Source organism: Mirounga angustirostris, unplaced genomic scaffold (genome assembly GCF_029215605.1).
Source record: "Mirounga angustirostris isolate CCGP_5_RB_7025 unplaced genomic scaffold, mMirAng1.0.hap1 SCAF_4, whole genome shotgun sequence".
In the NCBI taxonomy this organism is placed as follows: domain Eukaryota; kingdom Metazoa; phylum Chordata; class Mammalia; order Carnivora; family Phocidae; genus Mirounga; species Mirounga angustirostris.
The window spans coordinates 150,967,656-150,990,944 of record NW_026991712.1 but is presented as its reverse complement, the minus strand read 5'-3'; the positions used below and the strand labels follow the sequence as shown (position 1 = coordinate 150,990,944).

Below are 23,289 nucleotides of genomic sequence, written 5' to 3'. Positions count from 1 at the left end.
CTAGAGGGGAGGGGGGTGGGGGATGGATTAGCCTGCGGATGGGTATTAAAGAGGGCACGTACTGAATGGAGCACTGGGTGTTATACGCAAACAATGAATCATGGAAGACTACATCAAAAACTAATGATGTAATGTATGGTGATTAACATAACATAATAAAAAAAAAAGTCCAAACACCCAATACCTCAGAATGTGACCTCACTAGGAAATAGCGTCTCTACAAAGGTAATCAAGTTAAAATGTGGTCATTAGAGTGGCCCCTGATCCAATATGACTGGTAGCCTCATAAAGAGGGAATATTTAGAGAAAGCCATGCATTCAGGGAGAATGCCAAGTGAAGATGAAGGCAGGGATCGGGGTAATGATTCTACAAACCAAAGAATACCAAAGACTGCTAGCAAATCACCAGAAGCTAGACAAAAGACATGGAATATATTCTTCACAATCCTTAGAAGGAACCAACCCTACTGATGCCTTGATCTCAGATATCCAGAACTATTAGATAATAAATTTCTGTTGTTTAAGCCACACATTTGCGGTTCTTTGTTATGGCAGCTGAAGCAAACTAAAATAGCATGGAATAAACCAGGAGAAAAATCTTACATAAACAAGTTTACAATTGTTGATAAACAACCAATGTTCTTAGGGTTCAGAGAAGTGTCACATAACTGACACTGCCATGTCCCTCCAATCAATGACATACACGCATGCACACACACACACATTATGAAAACCAAAAATAATCAACAATTATTTATAAAACAAAATTATGTTTACCTCTCTCATTAAAATTTTCAAAATATTCTGAATATGTACTATGTGCCATTCAGAGTATGAGGTTCGGGGCACAAAAAAGTTAACAAGATCCAATCCCTACTGGATGGGAATTTATAATCAAGTTTCAATCTTCCCATTCAAAATACCCACAGCATTTGATGATTGTGATGCAATATTACTTTTGCTGTGTGGTTTGTGTTCAACTGAATCTGTTCCCTAATCATTTCTTTATACGAAGACCTCTCAGACAAAGATTAAGTTCTGTGAGCATGTCATGCAGAACCAGGTACATGATAAACATTCAATAATTAATGATTTATCATATAGTCAAATTATATCTATTTTATCCCAAAAGAAATAATATCTGAAGTTATTTAATAAAATATAAGGTGCTATATCAATGCTCATTAATATTACCATTAAACCATTAAATAATCACTTATACCAACAAAAACATAGCATTTCCTTTTCAAGTAGTTCCAAGTTAATTCTTTGAAAATTGGTTTTTCCCTGACAACTTAGTCCATTATGATGAAATATTAAATGGGTTGAATCACACTGAATGGTCAGATGAATTGGGATTTTGAAACAATCTAAGACAAATTCAAAAGCAATGGTCTTCAATACACTCACCACTTTCAAAGCAAGCATCAAAGATAAGATGTCCTTTCTTGGACTGTCCACTGTATCCAGACGGAAGCACCATATATTTGCTCACATTCCCTCCGATGGCATCATCATTTCCCATATCATTGCCTATTTTTTAAAAAAAGGCTCATGTTTAACAGAAATCAAAATATATTTAAGAATATAAATCCAATAAGATTTTTATTATCAATTTTCCCCCTCCCTTGTCATTTATTGCTTATCAAACAGTAAGAAATGAACTGCATAATGTTGTAGAGTAGAAACAAGATACATTCTGGAATCAGAAACATAAGGTCTGAAATCTCACCTCTACTAAATATTAATTCTGTGATACAAAGCAATCAACTTAATCCCCTTAAGCCTCAGTTTTTCTCATCCATAATTAAGGAATGGCAAAACCAATCCTTCAAAATTATGAGAATTAGATATGAAAGTATCTAGCACGACTACTAAAACCCAAAAGATGTTCATTAAATTGCACCAAGTATTTAATAAGTAGTTAATATATTTAAATCCTCAGAAATGTTCATTTAGGGAAGCCTGGGTGGCTCAGCTGAGCATCTGCCTTTGGCTCAGGTCATGATCCCAGGGTCCTGGGATTGAGCGCTGCATCAAGCTTCCTGCTCAGTGGGGAGTCTGCTTGTCCCTAACCCTCTGCCTCTCCCCTCCCAACCCGTGCGTTCTCTCTCTCTCACTCTCTCTTGCATGGGTGCTCTCTCTCTCTTTCTCAAATAAATAAAATCTTAAAAAAAAAAAAAGAACTGTTTAGTTAATTATTTTAATTCAAATAAAACAATAATTATATAACTAGCATTATAACTTCCTAATGTTCCACAACCAGAAATAATTTGAGAACTACTGAATTAACATAGACGTTATATTACACTGTTGGTGGGAATGCAAGCTGGAACAGCCACTCTGGAAAATAGTATGGAGATTCCTCAAAAAGTTGAAAATAAAGCTACCCTATGACCCAGCAGTTGCACTACTAGGTATTTACCCCCAAGATACAAACGTAGTGTTCCGAAGGGGCACCTGCACTCCAATGTTCATAGCAGCAAAGTCCACAATAGCCAAACTGTAGAAAGAGCCAAGATGTCCATCAACAGATGAATGGATAAAGAAGATGTGGTATATATATACAATGGAATATTACTCAGCCATCAGAAAGGATGAATACTTATGATTTACATTGACATGGACGGAACTGGAGGGTAATATGCTAAGTGAAATAAGTCAGTCACAGAAAGACAATTATCATATAGTTTCACTCATATGTGGAATATAAGAAACCATGCAGAGGATCATAGGGGAAGGGAGGGAAACTGAATGGGAAGTCATCAGAGAGGGAGAAAAACCATGAGAGACTCCTAACTATAGGAAACAAACTGAGGGTTGCTGGAGGGGAGGTGGGGGGGGGGATGGGGTTATTGGGTGATGAGTATTAAGGAGGTCACATGATGTGATAAGCATTGAGTGTTATACGCAACTGATGAATTACTGAACACTACATCTGAAAGTAATGATGTACTATATGTTGGCTAATTGAATTTAAATTAAAAAAAAAGAAGTTATATTTCTTAATAGGAACTTTAATTTTTTTTATTTTAGAAGTTTCACTTCTAGTTGGATGTATAAAGTTGAAAAAAATCATTGCTTCCACCTTAATAAGATATATCCCAGCAAAGAACAAAATCGTAACTTATAAAAATCTATCAGAAAATGGAAATTGCAGGGCAACAATAATCTGATACCCAAGGAAAGTCAGGCCCCACCAAAAAAGGACGGAAGCAAGCACTTTATGGCAGAGCACAGGAGAAAGAAATGCTTGGTGCCATACAAGTGAATAAAAAGAATTAAGCTAAAAAATTTTTTTAACTATTAAAAATCAAGTATAGGGGGCGCCTGGGTGGCTCAGTTGGTTGAGCGACTGCCTTCGGCTCAGGTCATGATCCTGGAGTCCCGGGATCGAGTCCCGCATCGGGCTCCCTGCTCGGCGGGGAGTCTGCTTCTCCCTCTGACCCTCCTCCCTCTCATGCTCTCTGTCTCTCATTCTCTCTGTCTCAAATAAATAAATAAAATCTTTAAAAAAAAAAATCAAGTATAGGAAATAGGAGACTATAGAATCTCTGAGAGTCATAGACACAAAGGGAATTCACACTCACTGGCAGACTCTTCTGTACATGCCTCCATCAGATATTTAGGAGAAAGATTAGTGGCAGGGCAGAAAAATAAAAAATGCCTTTCATTGTAATGCAGGAATGGAGAAGGGGATGGGCTTCTGTTATAGAAAAGGCATGAAACCCCACCAATATCCTTTTCCCTTATGGAGAAGAAAAAGACCTTAAGCCACTAGGGGATAAATAGCAAGCCTTAAAACCCCAGTGCACAAATAAGACTCCAAACAGGAGGAGGAACACCAAAAGAAAATATCCTCTATACCTGGAGGAGGGGAAGAAAAGACTGTCTCACACAAGACCCATCAATGATTCAAGGCAGAGATGAAAAGAGGGTAGATGGGATCATTGAAAAAACTCCACCCCAAGATCACAGCATATAGGATCTTCCTAAGGTTAGGTCCTGGTCTTAGGCTAGACCAAGACAACAGAAATACTCTTGCTCCCTCAATTCTAAAATAGCAAGCACTAAAAAACACCTGTCATCTACTGCTAGAGATGAGACAAAAGCATGGAAATAAACCCTGTCTGTGTCAGGAATACCCAGCAAAGGACAAAAGTTTAGGGTGGATGAATGAGGAAAAACTCTCAATCACTCTACCCCTTTCCCTCAGGAATAAGGTAACCCTAAAGACTCCACCAAACAACTACTAGAACTGATGAATGAATTCAGTGAGGTCACAGGATACAAAATCAATATACAGAAACCTGTTGCGTTTCTATACAATATTTATAAAGTAGCAAAAAAAGAAATTAATAAAACAACCTGAATTCACAATTACACCAAAAATAATAAGATACCTAGAAATAAAATTAACCAAGGAGGTGTAAGACCTGTACTGTGAAAGCTATAAAACACTGATGAAAAAAATTAAAGATGATACAAACAAATGGAAAGATATTCCATGCTCATGCATTGGAGAAACAACTATAGTTAAAATGCCTATACTACCCAAAGTAATCTACTGATTTAATGCAATCCCTACCAAAATACCAACAACATTTTTCACAGAACTAGAACAAATAATTCTAAAATTTGTGTGAAACCACCGAACACCCTGAACAGCCAAAGCAATCCTGAAAAAGGAAAACAAAACTAGAAGTATCACAATTTCAAGATATACTGCAAAGCTGTAGTAATCAAAACAGTATGGTACTGTCACAAAAAGAGATACATAGATCAAGAGAAGAGAATAAAGAGCCCAGAAATAAATCCATGATTATTTGGTCAATTAATCTTTGACAAAGGAGGCAAGAATATGTAATGGGAAAAAGTCTCTTCAACAAAGGGGGTTAAGAAAACTGGACAGCTATATATAAATGAATAAAATTGGATCACTTTCTTACACCCTACACAAAAATAAACTCAAAATGGACTTAGGACCTAAATGTGAGATCTGGAGCCATAAAAATCCTAGAAGAGAGCACAGGCAGCAATTTCTCTGACATCAGCCATAGCAACATTTTTCTAGATATGTCTCCTCAGCCATGAGAAATAAAAGCCAAAACAAACCTTTGGGACTACATCAAAATAAAAAGCTTCTACACGGCAAAGGAAATCATCAACAAAACTAAAAGTGTACTGAATGGGTAAAGATATTGGCAAATAACATATATGATAGAGGGTTAGTATTCAAAATATATAAAGAACTTATAGAACAACACCCAAAAAACAAATAATCCAATTTAAAAATGGGCACAAGACATGGATAGACATTTCTCCAAAGAAGACATAAGATAACCACCAGACACGTGAAAAGATGGCCCAACATCACTCATCACCAGGAAAATGCAAATCAAAACCACAATGAAATATCACCTCATACATGTCAGAATGGTTAAATCAAAAACACAAGAAGCAAGTGTTCACAAAGATATGGAGAAAAAGGAACCATCATGCACTGTTGGTAAGAATACAAACTGGTATGGCCACTATGGAAAACAGTATGGCAGTTCCTCAAAAATTAAAAATAGAACTACCATATGATCCAGTAATTCCTCTCCTGGGTATTTCCCCAAAGAATACAAAACACTAATTCAAAAAGATATATACATTCCTATATTTACTGCAGCATTATTTACAATAGCCAAATTATGGAAGCAACCCAAGTGTCCATCAACAAATGAATGGAAAAAGAAGATGTGATATATCTGGAATGGATAAAGAACATGTGATATATAGATATACAGATAAATAGATATATAGATTTAATAGAATATTACTCAGCCATATAAAGAATGAAATCTTACTGTTTGCAACAACATAGAGTGTATAATGCTAAGCAAAGTAAATCAGAGAAAAACGAATACCATATGATTTCACTTATATGTGGAATTTCAGAAACAAAACAAATGAATAAAGGAAAAAATAGACAAAAGAACAGACTCTTAAATACAGAGAACAAACTGATGATTACCAGAGGGAGGAAGGTTGGGGGGGGGGCGGTGGATGAAATAGCTGAAGGGGATTAAGAGTACACTTACATGATGATGAGCACTGAGTAATGTATAGAATTGTTGAATCACTATATTGTATACCTGAAACTAATATAACACTATACATTAATTATACTGGAATTTAATTTTTTAATTTTAAAAATAAATTAACTAATTAAAATGTTTTTTAAAAGTAACTCTAGAAGAATATGAAGCCAGTCATAAACTCAAGATAACCATAGCAACAATGAAACTTAACCTAGCTTAACTCTTGACTAGGTTGACATAAGCCCTCACACAAATGACCAGGAGAAGAGGTTTATCCATTCCCAGTGACAAATAGTATTTTCTATCATTGCCTACTGTTCTACACTAGAAGCCAAGTATACACAAAATTGTTGAACATACAAAAAAAATCAAGAAAAAACAACCTACTGTCTATGAAGAGCAATTAATTGAAGTAGATTCAGAAATGACTAGACACTGGAATTATCAGACAATGAATTAAAATAACTAAGACTGGGGTACCTGGGTGGCTCAGTTGGTTGAATATCCAACCTTTGGTTTCAGCTCAGGTCATAATCTCGGTGTCATGAGATGGAGCGCAGCAAGGGGCTCCGAGCTGAGCATGGAGCCTGCTTGGGAGTCTCTCTCTCTCCCTATGCTCCACCACCCACTAAAATAAACTTCAAATAAAAGTCAATAAAACTTTTTTAAAAATTAAATAAAATAATTAAGACTAATATGCTGAAGCCTCTGGTGGAAAAGGAGGACAAAATGCATGAAAAAATGGGGAACTTAAGCAGAGAGATGGAAATTACAATAATAAGCCAAAAAGACATACTAAAACTAAAAAATACACTAACAAAGATGAAGAATTTCTTTAATGTACTCATCAGTAAACTTGACACAGATGAGGAAAGAATTAGTAAACTCTAGATCAACAGAAATAAGCTGAACATAAACAGAAAGATAAAAAAAGAAAAAGAAAAAACATGGCATCCAAATTTGTAGAACAATATCAAATGATCTAACATATGTATAACTAAAATTCCAGAAGGAGATGAGAGAGAATGGGGCAGAAGAAATATGAGAAGAGATTAACACTGAAGATTTTCCACAATTAATGAAAAATATCCTGCTACAGATCCAAGAAGCACCAAGCAAAATATTTATTTTTAAAACTTTCTGTATCATATATGAAAATACAAATCACATGCAAAGAACTCAGATAAATATTACAGAATTACAGTGCACCTACTCATAACAAACTGTACAAACCAGAAGTCCAGTGGATGACATCTTTAAATTATTGAAAGAAAAACAGCTTTAAAAAAATTAATGCAGGTATTTTGAGGAAAACAAGAGATGAGAGAATTCATTATCAGCACTCTAGTGTTATAAGATATGTTAAAGAAATTTCTTCTGGCCTACAGAAAATGATAACAGATACAAGCTAAGATCCACACGAAGAAATTAAAGACTCTAGAAATATTATAAATGAAGGTAAATACAAATATTCTTATCTTTAATACTCCAAGAAATAAATAACTATCTAAAGAAAAAATAGTAGCAATGTAATATGACATTATACCACAGGTAGAAGTCAAATAAATAGCAAGAATAGCACAAAAGATGGGAGGGGGGAATCGGAAGTATGATGTTTTAAGTTTCTTAAACTAAATATAAAGCTGTATAATTTGTTTGAAAGTAGATGAACTATAATAAATTAAAGATGTATACTGAAAAGCCAAACACTAAAAAAAAATGTCATGAATTAGCCAAAAGTGAAGATAAAATGAAATTAAAACAGCCAATCAATCTATAAGAAGGCAGAAAACAAAGGAGAAAGGGAACAAAGACCAGATGAACCAAACAGACAAAAACTAGCACAATATTATAGTTAATTTATCAATGTTAAATTGTATTTACTGACACTCTTCTTGGAAAGATAAAGAAATGGTTTATATGCATTATTCTCCACTTCTCTAAGAATTTTTGTTAGTTCTGTCACTATAATAATTCTGTTGAGATGGTTATCAATGTGAGGAGTGTTCTTAAAGGGAATTCTAGACATTTGTTGATGTGTTTCTTTGTTATCATAATGATGAAAGAACAGTGATGACATTTGGTTGGTGGAGAACAGAAATGCTAGATGTACTGCAAAGTAGAGGAGAGTCCAGTATAACTTTTAAATGTCCTATACAGATACTAATATATGTAAAAATCCTATTTGTAATTCTGTGAGCTTAGAATCTACCTCTGTTATATATATTTTGTATAGCTTTAATAAATACTGTTTTTTCCAAGAATACAACTAACATATAAACCAAGAAAGGATATTTTATTTGTTCATAATTTTACCCAGAAGTATTACTATTTTATTTTATTTTATTTAAGATTCTATTTATTTACTTGACAGAGACAGACACAGCAAGAGAGGAAATACAAGCAGGGGGAGTGGGAGAGGGAAAAGCAGACCTCCCGAGGAGCAGGGAGCCTGATGCGGGACTCGATGCAGGGCTCGATCCCAGGACTCTGGGATCATGACCCGAGCCGAAGGCAGACGCCCAACAACTGAGCCACCCAAGTGCACCGAACTATTACCATTTTAGAAAATCATGTCACCAAAAGCATTGCCACATACTGTATTTGATTCACAAATATAATACTCCTATATCAGTTAATATTAGTAGCAGTTGTGTTTATAGAGATTCTACACACAAATGCAAACATTAGAACTCTATTGTGTTTTCCCAATGCCTAGATATATGCATATCCCTGTTTCACCTTGTGGTAAATCCTACTCGCCCTGTAGAACTACATACAATGACATCTCCTCTGGCAAGTCTTACCTGACCCTCCTCAAAGTGATTGTTCCTCTCTGGTCCCACAGCATCTTGTTTATACCTTTCTGATAGCATTATTACCTTTTTATTATTAATTATGTGTGTCTTTTTACCCCTAGTAACTGTGGTTTCTCATCAGAAGAATCTAATGCCTTATCTTTTTATCACTACTTTCTCTACCTCTCCATCTCAAGTATAACACAATTCTTGGCACAAAGACAGTAATCTATAAATATTCACTGAATTACTAAAATACAAATTTAGGAGCTAAATTTGATTTCAGTGTTGAATATTAGTTTTTGCATGTCTGTTTAGAGCACAGGAAATATGTGATATATTTTAAATTCATCCAAAGAACAGCAAAAAAGAGAAAAGGAAAACCATAAAACAGACTCTTAACTATAGATAACAAACTGAGGGTTGATGGAAAGAAGGTGGGTGGTGGGACAGGTTAAATAGGTGATGAGTATTAAGTATTAAGGGCACATATGATGAGCACTGGGTAATGTATGTAAGTGATGAATCACTAAATTCTATTCCTGAAATGAATATTACACTATATATTAACTGGAATTTAAATAAAACTTGAAATTTAAAAAAAAAGATAGGTTCTGGCATTTCATACAAAGTATGATTCAAAGAGCAGTGGGAAGTGTCAAACTAACAACCCCACTTACCTGAAACACTATTTAGATTTTACCATAAATTTACCAATGGACATCATTGCTAATATTTGAAATGAGATATAGTCACGTACATTGCTGTAGGCACTTACTGAATGAACCATGCGGTTCTTCTGGTTTTTGATCCTTGTTAACAAATCCGGACAATAACATGTTGATCTTAAATGACAGCATAAATGTGTAACATTTTACTTACCTTTTCCAAATTTTTTATTTAAATTAAATTAATTAATATATATTATTAGTTTCAGAGGTAGAGTTCAGTGATTCATCAGTCTTAACATAATACCCAGTGCTCATTACATCACGTGCCCTCCTTAACGACCATCACCCAGTTACCCCATGCCCGACCCAGCTCCAATCCAGCAACACTCAGTTTGATTCCTATGATTAAGAGTCTCTTATGGTTTGTATTCCTCTGATTTTGTCTTGTTTTATTTTTCCCTTCCTTCCTCTATGATCCTGTTTTGTTTCTTAAATTTCACATATGAGTGAGATCATATGATAACTGTCTTTCTCTGAATGACTCTGAATGACTTTGCTTAGCATAATACCCTCTAGTTCCATCCATGTTATTACAAATGGCAAAATTACATTTTTCTGATGGCTGAGTAGTATTCCAGTGTATATATACATACCACCTCTTTTTTTTTTTTTGGCTTAGTTTTTTTTATTATTATGTTAATCACCATACATTACATCATTAGTTTTTGATGTAGTGTTCCATGATTCATTGTTTGCTTAAAACACCCAGTGAAGTCCATATATCTGTGAAGTGCATTTGGTCCAGTGTATCATTTAAAGTCTTTATTTCCTTGTTGATCTTTTGCTTAGATGATCTATCCATTTCAGTGAGGGGGTCTTAAAGTTCCCCACTATTATTGTGTTGTTGTCGATGTGTTTCTTTGCTTTTGTTATTAATTGGCTTATATAAGTGGCTGCTCCCATGTTAGGGGCATAGATATTTACAATTGTTAGATCTCCTTCTTGGATAGACACTTTAAGTAGTATATAGTGTACTTCCTCATCTCTTATTACAGTCTTTAGTTTAAAATCTAATTTGTCTGATATAAGGATTGCCACCCCAGCTTTCTTTTGGTGTCCATTACCATGGTAAATGGTTTTCCACCCCCTCACTTTCAAGCTGGGGGTGTTTTGGGGTCTAAAATGAGTCTCTGGCAGACAGCATATCGATCGGTCTTGTTTTTTTATCCAATCTGATAGCCTGTGTCTTTTGATTAGGGCATTTAGCCCATTTACATTCAGGGTAACTATTGAAAGACAGGAATTTAGTGCCATTATATTGCCTGTAAGGTGACTGTTACTGTATATTGTCTGTGTTCCTTTCTGGTCTATGTTACTTTTAGGCTCTCTCTTTGCTTAGAGGACCCCTTTCAAGATTTCTTGTAGGGCTGGTTTTGTGTTTGCAAATTCCTTTAGTTTTTGTTTGTCCTGGAAGCTTTTTATCTCTCCTTCAATTTTCAATGACAGCCTAGCTGGATATAGTATTCTTGGCTGCATATTTTTCTCATGTAGTGCTCTGAATATATCCTGCCAGTCCTTTCTGGCCTGCCAGGTCTCTGTGGATAGGTCTGTTGCCAATCTAATGTTTCTACCATTGTAGGTTACAGATCTCTTCTCCTGAGCTGCTTTCAGGATTTTCTCTTTGTCTCTGACACTCATAAGTTTTACTATAAGATGTCGGGGTGTTGACCTATTTTTATTGATTTTGAGGGGAGTTCTCTGTGCCTCCTGGATTTTGATGCCCATTTCCTTCCCCAAATTAGGGAAGTCCTCTGCTATAATTTGCTCCAATATACCTTCTGCTCCTCTCTCTCTTTCATCTTCTTCTGGGATCCGAATTATTCTAATGTTGTTTCATCTTATGGTATCGCTTATCTCTCAAATTCTGCCCTCGTGACCCAGTAGTTGTTTATCTCTCTTTTTCTCAGGTTCTTTATTTTCCATCATTTGGTCTTCTATATCACTGTTTCTCTCTTCTGCCTCATTTATCCTAGCAGTTAGAGCCTCCATTTTTAATTGCACCTCCTTAATAGGTGCAATATTTTAAGGAGAGAATAACTTATATATATGCCAAAAATAAGGTTAACTACTATGAAGGGGTAGAATATGACTCTAAAAATGAAAAATAAAAAATTTTTTTAAAAAAGGGACTGATAAGATGTTGGCTGAAAAAGAGAAAAAGAAAAATTCAAAAAAAAGAAATTAACTTTGAAAGACTAAAGAATCATGGCAAAAAAGCCATGAATTCTATGTGCTGTATGCTGTATTCCCCTAGAGCTGGAGTTCTGCCATTCTCATTCATCGGTAAACTTGGTCTTGGCGGGCTGTTCTTGCTGATCTTCTGGGGGAAGGGCCTGTTGCCGTGCCATGTCTTTTCCCAGAAGCGGAATTGCCCCACCCTTGCCAGTCCGGCCTAAGTAATCTGCTCGGGTTTGCTCTCGGGAGCTTTTCTTCCCTGCAAGCTTTCCATACAGCTTTGGAGGACGAGAGTGAAAATGGCAGCCTCCCAACCTCCACCCCAGAGGAGCGGAGAACTCAGGGGCCCCACTCTTCAGTGGGCCCCCAGAGAAAAGCAGTCATCACTCCCGTCTCCCTGGTCTCCCGCCGTACTCTGTGCTCACCCAGCCTGTGACCGAGCATTTCTATCTCTGGCACCCGACCCCGTGTGGAGGCTCCAAACCCAGCAGATCCCTGCAGTGCACTCCCACGCCGCTCCTCCTGGGGAAGGAAGGGTTGTCTCCCCGGATCTGTCGCTTGTTGGGTCCCTGCTGGAAGAGCAGTGGCCCGACTGTGCCGCAGATCACGGTTTATGGCAACCCCGAGCTGAAAGCCCACTCCTCAGCTCCGTCTTTGCAGCCAGCTTCCCCGCTCCGATCCCTGGGAGCTTTGCTGCACTCAAGCACCCCCGGTCTTTCTGTGACCCCGAGGGTCCTGAGATCACACTGTCCCAGCGAGGGTTCCACCCCCTGCTTAGCCACTAGAGCAACGTCCCTCAGCAGAGCAGACCTCTAAAAGTTCCGATTTTGTGCTCCGCTGCTCTATCACTTGCCAGAAGCAGCCAACGGGGGCCCCCTCCCCCGCCGTCTATCCTCCCAAATATCGCCTTGGATTCGCTTCCCCACACGTCCTACCTTACAGAAAGTGGTGCTTTTCTGTTCAGAGAGTTGTTGCTATTCTTTTGTTCGATCTCCTGTTGAGTTCATAGGTGTTTAGAATGGTTTGATCCCTATCCAGCAGAATTCCTGGGACCAGACGAAATCCAGGTCTCCTACTCCTCCGCCATCTTGCTCCTCCCTCATATCACATCTTCTTTATCCATACGTCATCGATGGACATCTGGGCTCTTTCCATAGTTTTGCTATTGTGGACATAGCTGCTATAAACATTGGGGTGCAGGTGCCCCTTCGGAACACTACATTTGTATCTTTGGGGTAAATACCTAGCAGTGCAATTCCTGGGTTGTAGGGTAGCTCTATTTTCAACTTTTTGAGGAACCCCCATACTGTTTTCCAGAGTGGCTGTACCAGCTTGCATTCCCACTAACAGTGTAAGAGGGTTCCCCTTTCTCCATATCCTCAGCATCATCTCTTATTTCCTGGCTTGTTAATTTTATCCATTCTGACTGGTGTGAGGTAGTATTTCATTGAGGTTTTGATTTGTATTTTCCTGATGCTGAGTGATGTTGAGCATTTCTTCATATGTCTGTTCTTTAAGATATGAAGTCGTTGGACATAGGCAGCTCTGTATTATATTAGCAGCATATTCTTAATCACATAGTTTACTTTCTTTGACATGATTGCTGTTTAATTAGTTTATAAAATATGGAGGGAAATTAAAAGATTAAAATAAAAATAAATAAATAAATAGTGCATTTACATTTACAGTTTACTAAAATAAACAGTTGTTTTTCAGACCACAATGCTTTGAAACTTGAACTCAATCCCAAGAGGAAATTTGGAAAGAACTCAAATACATGGAGGTTAAAGAGCATCCTACTAAAGAATGAATAGGTCAACCAGGAAATTAAAGAAGAATTTTTAAAAATTCATGGAAACAAATGAAAATGAAAACACAACTGTTCAAAACCCTTGGGATGCAGCAAACGCAGTCCTGAGAGGGAAGTATACAGCAATACAAGCCTTTCTCAAGAAACAAGAAAGGTCTCAAATACAGAACCTGACCTTACACCTAACAGAGCTGGAGAAAGCAGCAAATGAAGCCTAAACCCAGCAGGAGAAGAGAATTAATAAAGATTAGACCAGAAATCAATGAAATAGAAACCAAAAGAACAATAGAACAGATCAATGAAACTAGGGTTGGTTCTTTAAAAGAATTAAAATAAACAGTTGTGATAATAATGAGACCAAATAGTAAAAGAAAGCAAGATACCACAAAACATGTGGTATACTAACACAAAGACCAAAAAGGGAATAGGGTGAACTATACTACATTATGTTAATGCAATTTATTGGTTTATCATTTGAAGACACAAGACAGGAGATACACTTATTTGCTCTCAGAAAAATCATATTTCAATTACATTCCACATGTATATAAAATGACTAAAATCATTTACAGTATTTACAGTAGCACAAAATAGTCCAAGGTGGCATGGAATAAATGGAATAGTTGTTATAGAATAATAAGTTGTAATTTCTTGACTTCTGTTCATTTTATTGTTCAGCCAAATAGCTGTTTTTTCCATATTTTTTAATCCAGACTCTTCATTCTTACTTTAAAAAAATTTTTTTTTATTTGACAGAGAGAGACACAGCAAGAGAGGGAACACAAGCAGGGGGAGTGCGGGAGGGAGAAGCAAACTTCCCACTGGGCAGGGAGCCCGATGTGGGGCTCGATGTGGGGCTCGATCCCAGTACCCTGGGATCACAACCTGAGCCGAAGGCAGACACATAACGACTGAGCCACCCAGGCACCCCATTCATTCTTATTTTATAATACCCCACATTTATTTAAGGCAGCATGAATTAGCAGTAAGAATTTGGATTTTAAAGTAACATACACTTGAGATCAAATCCACCTAAATCAGATACATATGAAATGTAACCTTTGTTAAATAATTTAACCTAACCTCTGAGTCTGCTTAGAGTTTGCTTATGTTGTTCTAAAGTTACAGAAAATATATGTAAATCACCTAGAACACAGAATTTACTCAATAAGTAGTTGGTTATTATTCTTATCATTATTAAGATACATGTATTTGAAAGAAGGGTATTTTACAAAAAGAATAAAAGATTCAAACCTATAAAGTATAAGGGAGGATTCAGAAAGGAAGGGAATAATTTAAATTGAAATCCATAAAGAATGTCTCAGGGAAAGTCTTTTCTTTGAAGTAAACACTGAATACTGTAGCATCTAGTTAAATTACATACTATAAAACACCCTTATTATAGTGTGTAAAATATTTGCCTCCAAACATAGAGCCAGAGTAACACAATGAATTTTCCTCTTTAAGAATGTTAGAGAGAAGGGCGCCTGGGTGGCTCAGTCGTTAAGCGTCTGCCTTCGGCTCAGGTCATGATCCTGGGGTCCCGGGATCGAGTCCCACATCGGGCTCCCTGCTCAGCGGGAGGCCTGCTTCTCCCTCTCCCACTCCCCCTGCTTGTGTTCCTGCTCTCGCTGTCTCTCTCTGTCAAATAAATAAAATCTTAAAAAAAAAAAAAAGAATGTTAGAGAGAAAAGAAAAAATTAAAAAATTGAGGTTTAAGGAAAGAATGATCTGATCTTATTAATGTTATTATTATTTATGTGCCTTTGTAAAATACCCCATGGATAACAAATATTTAAAAATAAAAATTATGAACATATTTTGTGGAGGGAAAAACAAAGAAAAATGTATATCTATCTAGCATGTACTTAAAGAAATAATACAATAATTATATTATTTTACTCTGATAAATAGGCTACTGAGACATTTAGAAATAGACTTTAGGGCTGCATAGAAGTTTTGCAATTTAAGTGAGTTATGCAGATGCTGGATATGGCAAAGGCTAAATCTGTTCCATTTTTACATGGAAAATACTTTACAGTAATCCCCCCTTATCTGAGGAAAATATGTTCTAAAACCCCCAGTGGATGCCTGTATATACCATGTTTTTTCCTATACATACATAAATAACTATGATAAAACTAAATTTATAAGAGATTAATTAATAATAAACATTAAAAATTATAACAATATACTGCAATAAAAGTTACCATAGATCTTGGCAAACTCGGTGTATGATTTTTTTTCTTTTTAGGTCAAGAACTTTCACCTTCTCACTTAAAGGAAGTTCTTTATAGCTTTTCTCTGGCATATCCAAATTGCCAGCATAATTACTCTTGAAATTTGAGGCCATTATTAAGTAAAATAAAGTTACTTGAACACAAGCGCCATGATACAGTGAATCTGATAACTGATACTGCCACTAAATGACCAACAGGCAACCTATACAATGTAAATACACTACAGGGATGATTCACATCCCAGGCAGGTTGGCAAGAGATTTCATCATGCTACTCAGAATGGCACACAATTTAAAGCTTATGAATTGTGTATTTCTGGAATTTTCCATTTTATGTTTTTTAGACCACAGTTGACCACAAATAACTAAAACCATAGAAAGCTAAACCAAGGACAATGGGGAGAATGCTGTACACTAAAGTTACAATCAATTCATATTGGTCAAAAATAAGGAAAACAGTTTATTAATTAAAAACTGATCTTTATATAGAACATGTAATCCACCTCTCAGACCAAAACACCTTCAAAGAGGTAAAAAATTACCCCTGTGAATAAGTGACATGCAGTTAAAGGGATCTGTCAGAAGTTCCATTATAAAGTCATATTTCCAAGGCTTCATAATTTCAGGAAAAAAATTACATGAAAGATGAGACTAAAACCACAAACTCTGAGCCAAAAAAATAAATCTAAAATTCCTACTTGAGGGTGTTTTAGGAAAGAGAATCTATTCATTTGAGGACTTTAACCACCATAAACTAGTAACCATTAAAATGATTCTTCCTAGGATTTTATAAAATATTATCACATTTGTTCTCATTACAGATATATAAGATACACAGCAAAAACTTAAAAAAATTTTAATAATTTCCTAAATATACATATCCTAATTTTTTCCAGGCACATATATCTATAACACAAATAAGACTTCTAGATTTGTTAAGCTACAATCTTACCTAACATGTATTGAAGATCAATTACTATACTCTATCTTATGCCCAAAGCTAAGGAAAATATATAAGAAAAATAAGTTATAAATCTACCACTCAATAAAATAAGAATATACTAATAATTAATATTAATGCTCTCAAAAAGCTGACCTTCTGGTTAAGACTACATGGAAAATAAAATTTTTAAAATTTTAAAAATGTTTTACAGAAATAAAATGTTTTATTTCTGTAAAAATAGAAAATTCAGTATCTACAGTATAGTTTGGTGCCACATGGTTTGGAGAAATGTGGACCTATGGCAGAATTCATGCTTGGCTTGTTAAATGTATGACCATGAATGAGCCCCAATTCAGCAAGCTATGCTCTTGGATTTCTCTATTTTCATCTAACATCCTTTAAAAAAAAAAAATGGTTGGCCAATTTTTCCTTTACAGGGTAGTTTGCATCCAATTTCCCAACAATTTCCCATAAATTATCTCCCTCCCTTGATCTCACCAAAAATCTACTTACACCCTCTCTATTTTGTATTACAGCAAGTTGCATTTGCTTTAATGTCCACTTCCAAACTAGTCACTTAACACTGACCTTCCATTTATGTACTAGTCATAGAGCAGAGAACCATATATTCCTTGATCTATATTAATAGAAACACCTGCATTCACTGCACTAAAAAATGTGATATAAAGCAATTTCAATAAATAATTATTGAATTGAATATCCAATGGAAAAAAAAATTAAAGTATATTCTTTTGGAGGAGGCCCAAGACAGCAGCATAGGAAGCTGCTGAACTCACCTCTTCCCATGGACACATCATTCCCTGCTGAAAATGATCCAAAAACTAGATGAAATGCTTTTCACAACAAAGGAAAAAAGTACTACAATGAGACAGGTAGAAGAGGCAGAGACATATGTCCCAGTAATTCCGCTATCCAAAGAATACAAAACACTAATTCAAAAAGATATATGCTCCCCTGTGTTTATTGTAGCATTATTTACAATAGCAAAAATATGGAAGTTGCCCTGTGTCCATCAATGATTGGATGGATAAAGAAGATGTGGTATATATATATACAATGGAATATTACTCAACCCTAAAAATGAATGAAATCTTGTCATTTACAACAACATGGATGGATCTAGAGAGTACAATGCTAAGCAAAATAAGTCAGTCATAGAAAGACAAATACCACATGATTTCACTCATACGTGGAATTTCAGAAACAAAACAAAGGAGGAAAAAAAAAGAGACAAACCAAACAAGACTGTTAAGTATAGAGAACAAACTGATGGTTACCAGAGGGGAGGTGGGCAGGGGGATGGGAAAAATAGGTGAAGAGGATTAAGAGTTCAGTTATCATGATGAGCACTGAGTAGTATATAGAATTGTTGAATCACTGTATTGTACACCTGAAACTGTTAGTTCACTGAAACTAACTGTATACTGTATGTTTACTAGCATTAAAATACAAATAAATAAATCTTAAAAAAGAGAATGGGATACAGAGTTAGGGGAATAAGAATGTCTAATTATTTAGCAAACCTTGTGGATATCTCTTTTTCATCCTATTCTCCACATCTGTTGCTTTTACCTTCATCATCTCTCACCTAGACTACTACTTCAGCCTCCTGAGCAGATTTTCTATACAGTCTCATCCCTTTCCAATCCATTGTCCTTACTACTCCCAGAAGGGTCTTTCTCTTGTATGCACCACATCTTGTAATTTCACTCCTTTTTTTTAATTATGTTATGTTAATCACCATACATTACATCATTAGTTTTTGATGCAGTGTTTCATGATTCATTGTGTGTAACACCCAGTGCTCCATTTAGTACGTGCCCTCTTTAATACCCATCACCAGGCTATCCCATTCCCCCAACCCCTTCCCCTCTAGAACCCTCAGTTTCTTTCTCAGAGTCCATAGTTTCTCATGGTTCGTCTCCCCCACTGATTCCCCCCCCTTCATTTCTCCCTTCATACTATCTTCTTTTTTTTTTTAACATATAATGTATTATTTGTTTCAGAGGTACAGGTCTGTGATTCAACAGTCTTACACAATTCACTCTTAAGATCTCTCAATAATTTCAGTTGTTTATGGAATAAAGTACACATTTCTTAATAAACATATAGGGTTTTCCATAGCCTGACTTCTATGTAACTCTCCAGGCTTTTCTCTTACATCTCTGGACCTTTTATTTTAGAGCAACCCATCTTCCAGAATTTCAGCTTCATACCTTGGTTGCCTGGTAGACACCAACTCAAGACTCAGTTTAAGTATTACTTGTAACCTATTCTCTACCTATTCCCTAGGCAAATGTTATGGATTCTTCCTCTACCCTTCCTAAACACAGGTGGTTTAAGTCTCCATTATACAATGTGCATACATCTAGCAAAAAATGTAAAACATTTTATTACACTATATTACTTGTCCACTTCCTCTGCCTACACTCCTTGAAGGATGTCCTATGTCTTACTCATCTCTGGATCTCCAGCACCTAGCACAGTGCCTGATATAGAGTAGATACCCTGTGAATGCTGAGATTAATAAGAACCACCAGAAACCTTTGATAGGCCACAGTTTGGAGAACACTGTGCTAGAAATATTTGAATATTGAATCTGGTAGAAATAGATTAGGAAAACCAGCCAGATGTTGTTTTTAAGGGTTCTGTTTTTAGCATGTAAATTAAAATTTCATTTAGAAGTACAACTCTAATTTGGGAACCAGAATGCAGTTGTAGAGCTTGACAAGATTACATATGTAAATTCTCCAAAGGCTGATCTATCATCATGCCTTCCTGAAATAGTGCAATCTGTATGGAAGGAGAATGGTCTCTTGAGTCTGCATGCCAGATTCCTTACTGTTCTAGCCTCCTGCCTACCTCATTCATCTCTGAGCTCTCAGCCCTAAGAGTAGATCGTACCCTGTCCTGCTTCAGATTTTTCAGGGGCAAGATCTTACTGCTTTCAGGATAAAATCTAACCACCTTAGCATGCCTTACAAAGTCTTCCATGGTCTTATTCCTGCCTCTTTTGCAGACTTCCACCTTGTTCCTCCATAATGGCCTTTCTGGAACTTATTTTCTTTTTCTTTTTTTTATTTATTTGACAGAGAGAGACACAGCAAGAGAGGGAACACAAGCAGGGGGAGTGGGAGAGAGAGAAGCAGGTTTCCCGCCGAGCAGGGAGCCCGACGTGGGGCTCGATCCCAAGACCCTGGCATCATGACCCAAGCCAAAGGCAGACGCCTAACGACTGAGCCACACAGGCGCCCCTGGAACTTCTTTTCACAATTCTTTACCTGCTGAATTCTTACACATATTTAAAGGTATTTCAGAAAGCCTCTGAGAGGAGAGTTTAGATGTTGTTCTCTATGCTCTATGGAGTGCCTTAGCTTACCTCACATTTATAATATTTATTACTCCCACTAATATCCTTGATGGACAGGAGGTTTTAAGATTTATATTTGTATTACTAGAACCTAGTACAGTGGGTGCATAGTGGTCATATACAGTGCTTTCTTAAGTGAATTGACAACTCCATATCCACAGCCCATGAGTCAATTAAAAAAATTGCTCCCATTTGGTATGGCATATAAAAATATACTTTTATTTTTTATAGAGCTACCCTATGACCCAGCAATTGCACTCCTGGGTATTTACCCCAAAGATACAGATGTAGTGAAAAGAAGGGCCACATGCACCCCAATGTTCATAGCAGCAATGTCCACAATAGCCAAACTGTGGAAGGTGCCGAGATGCCCTTCAACAGATAAATGGAAAAAGAAGATGTGGTCCATACATACGATGGAATACTATTTAGCCATCAGAAAGAATGAATACCCACCATTTCCATCGACATGGATGGAACTGGAGGGGATTAGGCTAAGTGAAATAAGTCAAGCAGAGAAAGACAATTATCATATGGTTTCACTTATTTGTGGAACATAAGGAATAGCATGGAGAACATTAGGAGAAGGAACGGAAAAATGGGGGGAGGGATTGGAGGGAGAGATGAACCATGAGAGACTATGGATTCTGAGAAACAAACAGGGTTTTAGAGGGAAGGGAGGAGGGGGGATTGGTTACCCCGGTGATGGTTATTAAGGAAGGCACATACTGCATGGAGCACTGGGTGTTATACGAAACAATGGATCGTGGATCACCACATCAAAAACCAATGATGTATTGTATGGTGACTAACATAACATAATAAAATTTTTTAAAATAAATAAATAAATAAATAAAATGCAATGGAAAAAAAAATCCATGACATTATGTCTTTCTTTCCATTGTTATATGTTTTTGAATATAGCTGAGAGGCAGCAGGGTATATAGGAAAAGCCCTGATGTAGAAATAAAACTTAGGTTCATATCCCTGTATGCCACTTATTTTACCATCTTATAGAAAGTCATTCCACCTGAATGGGCTTATATTTGTAAAATAAAGGACATTGGTTTAAATGACCACTTAATAACTTCTGCCTATAAAAATCACAATGGCTAATAAAAAATAGATTTGAGTAAAATAGGACTTGCTTGCATCTTGGTTTTATTTAATTGGCTTGGTACATATAATTTGTATAATAAATGTTTGCTCAACAACTGGGGATGGGGAATGGGTACATAAATAACCACAAACTGCCAAGATCAAATGGAGTGATTCAAATGAATGGCAATTGTTCACATATTGGTTCTAAATGCAAAAGCCAGCAACTGCTAATGTCAAGAGGTTTTAGAAATTCAAGAAATAAAATGGCAGAGTCCTTCATATTCCCAACACTGTTCCTATTTCTGATATGCAGGATATATCACACTGATGCCTAAAGCCACATTTTGATTCCGAGAGAACAGAGCAGAGCAGATCCAGAAGATGAAACAGAGGACCTGAAAGCTCATGTCAGAATGTGCTTGTGGTCTCCTGGGAAACTCCTCCAATTCAACAAGCTAAGAATATCATTCTATTTCCCAGAGACACCGCTCTGATATACACTATTAGAGACTTACAGATGCTCTTTAAACACACATGCAAATGGTTAGGTAACCTTCTGCAGAATCTTTGGCTGTAGTACAAACGTAAAGAAACCTTAGATCATGAATACTTTGCAAAAAAGAGTTGCTGCTGGGACACCTGGGTGTCTCAGTCAGTTAAGTGTCTACCTTGGGCTCAGGTTATAATCCTGGAGTTCTGGGATCCAGCCCCACATTGGGCTCCCTGCTCAGCAGGGAGTTTGCTTCTCCCTCTGCGCTCCCCCCTCCCAGCTTCTGTTCTCTCTCTCACTCACTCACTCCCTCTCTCAAATAAATAAAATCTTAAAAAAAAAGAGTTGCTGCTTTTCTAGCTACCATTTATGTGATGTACTGTAACACAGCAGTACAGAAACACAACTTCCTACTTTCACCACTTTATAACTGTGTGACCTTTGGAAAGTTACTTAAGCTCTTTTAGTTCCAATTTCTGCCAATTATATAATAGGGATTAATACTCCCTATCTCGTAGATTTTTATAAGAATTAAATGAATAACAGATGAAATACCCAGACCAGATACTGGCAAAAAATTGTACATATTTGGTGTTCAAGAAATACTCAGATTTAAAATAATTATAATTGTGTTCACCATATATAATTTATTGAGCACTAAATAGAATTAGATAAATCAGAGAAAAAGATCTTTGTGAAAAAGCTGAAGTATGTAGGTTGCACACAGGGCAATAGTAAGAAACAGAGACAGAGAGATATGGTAGCATCTGATCAGAATGTCACGAAAAGTTTTAATTCCATATGGGGTCTGATTAGCAGTCTCAACCACCAAGTACATTCCGGAATGTGAGGAAATAGTCATTTCACTACTGACCTTTCAGTCTATAGAGTTATACTGTCCTTTTTAGAGGTCAGAAAGTATTAAGAGAAGAAATGCAAGAAATTCCCTGTAAGTACCAGCTGCTCTGATAAATGCTAAAGATGCAATGGTAAATAGACACTGTTCCCATCGACAAAGATTCTACAGTTGTAATGTGAGAGATCTGATTTGACCTCCTCCCTGAAAATAGTCTCTTTCCTTGGACCCCTTTTCCCATCAGCCTCTTGAGTCGACCTTTTTAGTCCTTCCTTATTGACTTCGTTTGTTCTTCCTCCACTGCCATCTGGGCCTTAAATATTGGGTACTTCAGACCCTTTTTCTCTTCTGTAAAGTCTCTCAAGTTTACTCTGGATTATGACCAAGCACAGGTATAATCCACACTCAAATTGGCAAGGGTCAACAAGATTCTGGGTAACTAACACACTGTAGGCAATATTCAGCAATATCTTCAGCAACAAGAATCATAGCATATCATATATACAACATACTAGGCTAACATATGGAGTAAAAAACTATTTGGGAACGAGTAGAGCAGAGAAGGCTTGAACACAGAACCACATACAGACAGTGCCTTTCCTTCCTCAAGTTCCTAAATACTTAGAACTGAAAGAGAAAGGAAAAAACCAACATTTTTTAGTGGCTATT

At 36.5% G+C, this 23,289-nt stretch overlaps 1 protein-coding gene across 1 annotated transcript in view; it reads right to left on the bottom strand.

The window, feature by feature from the left end:
• Nucleotides 1–23,289, bottom strand: part of AGBL4 (AGBL carboxypeptidase 4) — a 1,423,919-nt gene that overhangs the window by 1,303,210 nt on the left and 97,420 nt on the right. The window contains exon 2 of the mRNA XM_064589176.1: nucleotides 1,411–1,533. Coding sequence (XP_064445246.1) covers nucleotides 1,411–1,533 — 123 coding nt within the window. The remainder of the gene's footprint in view (nucleotides 1–1,410; nucleotides 1,534–23,289) is intronic.